This window comes from Eurypyga helias, unplaced genomic scaffold (genome assembly GCF_000690775.1).
Source record: "Eurypyga helias isolate BGI_N326 unplaced genomic scaffold, ASM69077v1 scaffold37862, whole genome shotgun sequence".
NCBI classification, from domain to species: Eukaryota; Metazoa; Chordata; class Aves; order Eurypygiformes; family Eurypygidae; genus Eurypyga; species Eurypyga helias.
Window position 1 is genome coordinate 8789 of NW_010235060.1, and position 8651 is coordinate 17439.

Below are 8651 nucleotides of genomic sequence, written 5' to 3' on the forward strand. Positions count from 1 at the left end.
GATTTGCAAGGAAGTATCGGTTTATTCAGATGTATCCCATGTTTTTCGACATCTCCCAGCAAAAAAAGATTCATCAAGTATTTAATAAAAAATTGCAGGTGCTTTACAAGTACAGTCAGTTTTCCTGAGAAAAGCAAGTTGCTGCGCTGAGAATGCAAGAGCTTCTACTGATTTGGTCCAGTGGGGTTTCTGTGAAAGCTGTTTCTTTGAGTAAATCTAGGGGCTTTTTTTTGAATGCACTAGGAGTACTATCTAGGCTGGCTGTCTGTAAACACGATAGCCATAATGGAAAAGCAGTAAATCAGTGTTGAGCATCGTTTCAGTTTAACAAAGACTCTCGCACTGTAGAAATATTCAGCTCGTAGAAGACGTGTTTCACTTGCCTTGCAAGCTGCTCAGGGGCTTTGTTCACGGCCACTGGATAGAGCTTCTAAACGTGGTGACCAGTCTGGACAGAACGACTGCATGCTTGATTCACAGATACTGTTTCTTTAAAATGCATTTTGATTTTAGCTCTGTGTTTAGTACAAGTAATTTGATTGGAGTTGAGGAGAGCTCCCGGAGTTGCTGAGTCTCAGAGGGTGTGTTGGGATTTGTCTAGGAGGAGGAGGAAAGCTAGAACTACAAGTGAAGGTTTTTGCTTGTGAAAGGTATTAACTAAAATATTTCTGCTTTCCTTTTACATAGGTCTTCAACGAAAGTTCTCTATTTTTGGTTTCTCCTTGTATAATTTATTTTTGCACTTTATTTATGTCCCATAGAATTTGTTCATGTTCTCTCTTAGTTGCAATCTACAGATGATGCCTTCGGTCACTTTTACCGTGTGCTTATTTGGCTGAGAAGGCATCTTCGTTTCAAGTGTTGATTAACATCTGCATGTTTCATTGCCGTTTCTCAGGAATACAGATTTAGGTTCAGAGATGAAATTGCTCGTGAGAGTGGGGAGAACAATATTTAATTGAAAAGTAAATTATTTGGTAGATTTTTGTCTGTGGTATTGTCGCGATCGCACAAAGCAGTCTCCGGGTTCTAAAAGGATGACCTGTATTTTATTTTTCTAAATAACAGGAGAAACCTAAACAGATTTTATTTTGAGTTGACGCTCTTTAGCTAATGAACAAATGCAAGACTAATTTTCATCTGCCACACAATAAGCAGAAACCTAGAAGTTGTTAAATGTCGTGGAGAGATTGAAACACTCACTTCATGTTCTACGGATACGTTCTTTAACACACACTAAGAGCCGTAAGAATTAGTTGAAGAATGACCTCCAGTGGCCTGGAGTGGGATTATTATGAATTTCATCCGGTGGAGACCAGCTCTGTAGAGTACGCCACCCCGGGAGCTAACTCCTTCCTTCTCCCAGCCAATACCGAAAACTCTTACTGGGATCCCAATGCCATCTCTGAATGGTCAATGAGTATCCATACAGCACACACCTCAGAAATAGTCAAGGAGAAAGTGGTCCCGGTGAAGGAAATCAAGGACGAAAAAGATAAGAGAAACCAGAAGAGAAAGGCTAGGAAGGAACCTAGAAGATCAGAAAGAGAGAAGGAGGTTAGAAGTCTTGTGCATCAACCCTGCCTTGAGCTTGCCGTCTCCCACGGCTGCATGCTGTGCGTCCTTGGCCTGGCCGTCTGGCATGACCGAGCTCTGGAGCGGTGCATGGTTGCATGGCGGGCTTTGCGCTGGGCGCTTCTGCATCGCGTTTCCTGCCCTGTGTGCGCTCTCTGGAAATCTGACTGGGAAAACAAGGGCATTGCAAACAAAGGCCCGAGGCCGCGAAACTTCCCTTCTGGAAGTTCCAGTTTGAGAAGCAGAAAACGAATTTCCAATGGAACGATAACCCAGGGTTCGTAACCATTTCGAGCCGAATGTAAATATGCAAAGTGGCTGATTCCTGTACTCCCGTTTCGGTCTCCTTTAACCTGTAGTTTGTTTCATTCATTATTATTTTTGATCATTTCTGCTGGTTATACATCATCGTTTACCGTTCCGAGCAAAGTTCTGCCATGTATCATGGTGACTGCCTTTCTTTAGCGAAGGAGGAGGAGGGCAGCACGGTGACGCGGAGAAACATCGGGGCACATTCAGGGGCCTTTGTGTAGAGCTGCTTCCCGACAGCCACGTGAATTGAGTGCTTCGGTCTCACAGTGTAAGATTTTGCAAGTGCCGTCCAGCACTTTGTATCAGAGACTGAAGGTACGAGTCTTGGCTGGCTGTTTTGGTGCAGTTCTCCTGTAGCGAGACAGCGTGGTGATTTCTGCAAGCATGGAAAGACAGTGAGGAGGCACAGCGTGTCACTGGAGCGGAGTTCTAAAGGGGATCGTACAACCCACGGACGCTCTGGAGAGTAGGAGTGCGCAGGAAAACAAAATACGGTGGTTACAGTATTTTTTAATCGGAGAAAGGAAACTAGTTACAAACCGGTGTAAACCAAATCTCATTAACTTCGGGCAGTAGAGTCTATAAGAGAGGCTCCAGTGACGCAGGAGAGCTGGCAGAACTACTACTGTCTACCTGAAATCCTTCTCTAAGTTGCTTGTGTTTGTTTCTTTTTCCCTGGGGGTGAACTTTGGATGTGAAATAGATGCCTCTCCAGTTCCGAGGTGCCTGGTCCCAGGGGTTGCACCCACTGCTTTAAGTTAGTCACCAACTGAGGAAACTCGAGGAGGTGATTGCAGACACCGGGACACCAAGCGAGCGCCACCAGCCTAGCCAACACGGCAGCGATAAAGGGTAGTGCCAAAATCCATGGAGGAGGGCAAGATTTAGGTATCTGCCTTTCTTCAGGACTCCCGGCCTGTAACCCCCTCCTGAAGGCAGGTGTTTAGGCTCTCCGTAAGGAGCATGGTTTCACCCTCGGGAAGCGTACCTGCTGGCGCTGGGCCTTGCTGTGCGACAGCCTTGTCAGAGGTCGAGCTCTCGGGATGCGCGGTCCTGCATCCTCTGCACCGCGGCACGCGTGCTCCCAACCAAGCTCCCCAGCATCTCCCTCTCTCTAGCCCAGTGGCTACCGAGATTTTTCTTTCGAGTGGAGCACTTTGAACACAGCAGTGCTCTCTCGTGGGCAGACAAGCTGGGCGAGCACCGTAACCTCTGGGCCGCTGCGGAAGATCCAGCAGCCAGCTCCTTCCCGGCCTCGTTTCGAAGGATGGTCGGCATCCCTGCGACTTGCGTGGAGCTTCTTCCAGCAAGCGTGCGACGAGGGTGCTCACGGGGCGAGGGGAGGGGAGACACCTGCTTTGGGGCCTGCGCAGGGCAGGGTGTGTGCTACACCACGACCTGGGTGCCGCCATGGCAGCGGCACCGTGTGACAATTGTGCAGCTGAGATGTCCGGGACCTTGGAGTGGAAATGCCAGAGTTTGAGCTGCTGTCAGGGCTAGGCCGTGGCCGAGGAAGGGGATTTAAGATGCACCAGGGTAGACTCAAGTGCCTGATTTCTCCAGGCCTCACTTAAGCACCTAAGTGTCTTTTTGGCTTCGGGCCCACACCTACATTTAGGCAGAACCTGTTGTTTCTCTCAATGTCACATTTGCGTGAGGCAGCACTGGAGTTGTCTCTCTTCACTGCCGCTGGTCTGCGGTCTGTTCCTAAGGCATAACTCACTTATAAATGGGATCATAAATCGTGCCCAACGTAATAGTCTGGGCAGTTAATATGCATTTACCGGTGTAATTGCTCTCCAGGCCTCTGAAGCAGCCCACTAACGCCTTGCTGAAGGCAGAACTCCGATGAGTGCTTTCAGAGAGGGTTATTTTGGCAATTAGTAAAAAGAGGCAGTGATTACAGTGTCTGAAAATTCACGCTGTGAAAAAAACATAACTTCTCTTTTTTTTCTGACTTCGTGAGAGGCAAGATAGGGGTTTGCTCCTCTCCCGCTGGGGAGGGCAGGCAGGTTAGAAACGCAGCAGCACAGGCACAGTTAGGGCTGTGCCATCTGTGGCTGGGTGGTTCTCACACAGAGGCGGTTGCGATGTGGTGGTTCAGCTTCCACAGCACCGCAAGCAGTTTAAGGTTACCCTGTGTGCCAAGGTCCGAGGGAGCGGTCAACCAAGGTCCTGCTTTGCTGGCTGACGGGCCTTAGGGTGTAAAAAAAAATTGACGCCTGCTGTCTCTTCACTGGGAGCTGCCTCAGTCCAGGTGAGGCAGGGTTTCAGATATCCTTTGGCAACCCCTGTTACATGGATGAGATATTTATTTACCTGTTCAGGGTGCTGGTTGGACCTTAGGTGCTTGGCTCTCCCCATGCTTGTGTACGGAAGAACATAGGATGACAGAATGGTTTGCACTGGAAGGGATCTTAAAGACCATCCAGTTCCAACCCCCCTGCCATGGGCAGGGACACCTTCCACTAGACCAGGTTGCTCAAAGCCTCACCCAGCCTGGCCTTGAACACTTCCAGGGATGGGGCATCCGCAGCTTCTCTGGGCAGAGGATGCCAGCACCAAAGCTCACACCTGGGGCATGAGGCATCTGGTCCTGCCACCTGCAGGACTTGTGTCCCTTCACCTACCTGGGACTCCATTTCGGGGACTGGATTATAGTATGGGACAAAGCTCAGGCGTGGCTGAAGCTGTCTAGTGCTGCTCCGCAGCCCTGGTGAATGGCCTCCCAGCACCTGGGCTGAGTTATCCAAGAGAGACCTCTTCCTGCAGCAATAAGGTATGATTCCCACTATCCAAATGTGTGTTTTTAAGTTAACTGAGATGCCATTAGAAGTACCTGCCATATCAACAAACACCAAAAAGCTGACTGGCCTTTGACCTCACAGCAGTTACCGTGATGGGCTTGGGCTGACGACAAGAACAGCCTTGATTTAAACTGTCCCAGCAAGAAGATCCTTAATTAGAAACTTCATCCAATACAATCCATTCCTGCCCCCCAGTTGGGTCTTCTCCGTGATCACTTTTCCGGGCTGGAAAGAAGTAGGAACCAACCATTCATTGTTCAAGCTCCATCCATCACAGTGGCAGATACTACCTTGTTTTAGTCTTTATTGTAGTATCTTCTGTAGTTTTGCTAGTGCAGCAATACCTGTCGGCAGGGGTAGGTTGGTGGATTACTTTCACAGAATCACAGAATGGTTTGGGTTGGAAGGGCCCTTAAAGACTATCCAGTTCCAACCCCCCTGCCATGGGCAGGGACACCTTCCAGTAGACCAGGTTGCTCAAAGCCTCATCCAGCCTGGCCTTGAACACTTCCAGGGATGGGGCATCCACAGCTTCTCTAGGCAACCTGTTCCAGTGCCTCACCGCCCTCTCCATGAAGAATTTCTTCCTGATATCCACTCTAAACCTCCCCACTTTCAATTTAAACCTGTTACCCCTTGTTCTGTCACTACAGGCCCTTGTCAAAAGTCCCCCCCAGCTACCTTGTAGGCCCCTTCCCCTTCAGGGTAGTCAGATTAAGGCATCTTTGGACTGTCCACGTTACCCATTGCTGCAGCAGCTGTGCCAGTCATCAGTACCACGCCTTACCTAAAAGGGGTGTTGAGTTCTTCCCCGGCTTGTTAGCAAGCAGGTTTCTGTGCAGTAACGGTTACTGGAGACTCTCTGACACTTGCGCTTGTGAGATGGCATGATTTTGGTCATTTCCCATAACATTTTGGCTATCTTTAAATTTGGAACAAATACACAAGTTCAGAAAACTTGCAGTTCTGCCAGTTTTCCAATTCTTAGTGTTTTTCTGAAAGTCCTAGTTTTGGGACTGTCTTCGTCCAAAATCTCTTGAAATACTTTTCCAGTCTTAACAGGGACAAAAACACAGAAGTATGTAACCTCTAGAGACAAAACATAGATAGAGAATTTAAAAAAAAACCCTTTCCAACACAAATCTCTTAAATCTCATGATTATAAGCCAGTGTAACGATATACTGGTGGTGGGAGTCGGCACTGAAGGGGTTGTCGAAAGTTTGTGGTTGGCAGTGCTTATTTTTCCCCTGTGGATTAATAACTACCTTGGTGTGATTAGCATAAAGAACCCCACCAAGAGCAATTTTTAAGTCAGCTGCTAATTGCCTCTGAGAACAAATTATTCAAATTACCCAGTTATCTGAAGACTTGCAGGCGGTAGGACAGGGAATACAGAACTTCCTTTAGTTTTAGTGTTTAATATAATGTGGTATTATCCGGTAAAGATTTGTAGCAGAGGAGTTGTCTATCTTATTTAGGATAGAAATTTAGTATTTCTATCTATTTATCTTCTTGAAAGCTTGGTGTGTTTATTTTTTTTTTTCCCAGGATACATTGCATATCTCTGCCCTTTGTGTAGTTTTGGTGACCTTTATCTAGAGAACAGAAACAGACTGGTTTCCCACTCGCATTGTTCATCCCCAAAAAAGGCTGTGTGCAGCTCTGAAGCTGGGCTTTGTGCCTGGACTCACAGGCTCTGCTTCAGCATTGCCTGGTCAAAGCAACTTCGAAGGAGAGCCAAGACTGGTTATAGAATCACAGAATGGTTCGGGTTGGAAGGGACCTTAAAGACCATCTAGTTCCAACTCCCCTGCCATGGACAGGGACACCTTCCACTAGACCAGGTTGCTCAAAGCCTCATCCAGCCTGGCCTTGAACACTTCCAGGGATGGGGCATCCAGTTGTGGAGCTACTGCAGCTCAGTTTGCCATCAGTCGGTGGCCAACAACCCTTGGCTGCTGCTGCATCAATCCTCCTGTTCCTGCTCCTGTGTTGTGGTCTCCCCAACACGCACATGAAAACACACAGAAACACCTCGATGGGCAGGGCCAGTAGCTTGTGTCTCCATAGCTTTCGGTTTCTGGAAGGTTTATAGGAAACTTATCTGGGGTTCTCTAGCTCAGCAGGTAAGTTCAGCAGCTGTTAAAGGGGAGATAGATGGGCAGGAAGACAAGATGACCACATCAGCATAATTTCTTTTGGAAACTTGGCCGTAAAGGAAGTAACTGATGTAAGAAACTTGCGTGTTGCTGCTACGTGGCAGGTCATTGAGACATGAAAATCGTTTGGACCTCAGGATCACTCAGTTGCTTGAATGAAGTAAGTTGGTGGGCTTGTGGCTGTGGTCCTCATCATGAAAGTGCCTCCACTCATAGCACCAATTAGTAGATTCATCAGAGGCGCTGACGAGACTGATCTCTTGTCATGGTCCTTGTCCTCAGCGGGGCGGATGGAGCTATCGGAGCCAAAACAGGAGAGCTTCACCCCGTAAAAATGCTGAAGGATCATGGTGAAGAATTCTGACAGCCTGTAATTCCCTGTAGTTCCCTACAGCTGATGTTGACTGTTGGACACCTTCGTGCCCCCTGTGTTGGACGCACTGCCATCTAAGGCTGCCGCGGTTTTGGAACGCTCCAGCACTGTACGTGGGATTGGGATGACTTGCCGACTTCCGTGAACAGTTGGGCTGCAGCTCTCTGATACTTCCAATAGCTTCATTAGTCTGGGGGACTTCAGTGATGGCTGTTGACGGGGCTTGTCAGGGCTGTTTTCAAAGGCAGCTGGGATTTAAACGGCACGTGTGTTGCAGGTGCGGCCCCTGCATGCGTTACGTGTGTTTGCGCTCCGCCAGACTGAGGCGAGGACGGTGGCGATTGCAGGTTTGCTTCTCTCTGCAGGGCGATCAGACAGCGCTGCACCGGGCTGCGGTCACCGGGAACATCGATGTCATAGCGGCTCTGATTCAGGAGGGGTGCGCTCTGGACAGGCAAGACAAGGTAACAGGCGAAGCCCTGTGGGATGGCAGCCTTGCCAGCCACTGATCTGAAGGTCTCAGAGAGAAAGTTGTGCTTTATACTCCTGAGGAAGTGTCTGATGCTTTGAAAGTAATCGGGAACAGTTGCATTGAAAAAAAAGTTTTGCCATCTCTTTAGTACCTGTTACTGATTTCGTTATTTTTGTTGTATTGGGCTGATAGTTTTTGGTTTAAGAGTCTGGTCTCAGCTCGCTAAAGGAGGAGTTAAAGAAAGGTACAACCATACTGTACCCTACGCAACACACTGCATGGTCTCCCTTCCTTATCCCTGAGACTGAGAATCTCAGGCTGTAAATTTAAATTTGAGGGGAGATAAAACTAATTCCAAGATCCAAGCAAAAGCTTTAGAGCCGTTCTCTGCTTGCTAAGAGATGTGGGGAAAAGTGGAAGATGGAAAGAGGTTGAAGATGGAAGTAGTAGAGAGGAAGAAGTAGCTGGGGTGTCAGGAGAAGTGTTTTAATCCGGTGTGTATCTGCCTCTGATGAAAATAAAGCAGAAAATCAGGAAGCAGGAAAGGAAACCGATTTATTTTCCGGGCGAGCAGGCGGGGCATGCAGCTGCTGCGTTCTGCATGTAACGTTACCCTGCCACGAGGACGCGGCGCGCTAACCTTCTCCTCTGGTGTGTCTGCTCTTCAGGACGGGAACACCGCCCTCCACGAGGCTTGCTGGCATGGGTTCAGTCAGTCTGCCAAGGCGCTCGTCAGAGCGGGAGCCAACGTTCTTGCCAGGAACAAGGTGAGACCCCTGCAGGAGGAGCTGTCGGTTCTGGGCTGAGGCGGCTGACTCTTAGCGCTGGAGATTTCTGGCCATGGCAGTTCTCCGCAGGTGCGGGACCAGCTCCTAGTGGGACCTCTTCCCTTTCCCTTTCCCTTTCCCTTTCCCTTTTCCTTTCCCTTTCTCTCTTTTTTTCATTTCTTACT

The 8651-nt window shown here is 48.6% G+C and overlaps 1 protein-coding gene across 1 annotated transcript in view; it reads left to right on the top strand.

The window, feature by feature from the left end:
• ANKRD6 (ankyrin repeat domain 6) overlaps nucleotides 1-8651 on the top strand; it is a gene marked incomplete at its 5' end in the record, with an annotated part of 25354 nt that overhangs the window by 1257 nt on the left and 15446 nt on the right. The window contains 2 exons of the mRNA XM_010146613.1: nucleotides 7593-7691; nucleotides 8368-8466. Of these exons, the coding sequence (XP_010144915.1) occupies nucleotides 7593-7691; nucleotides 8368-8466 (198 nt within the window). The remainder of the gene's footprint in view (nucleotides 1-7592; nucleotides 7692-8367; nucleotides 8467-8651) is intronic.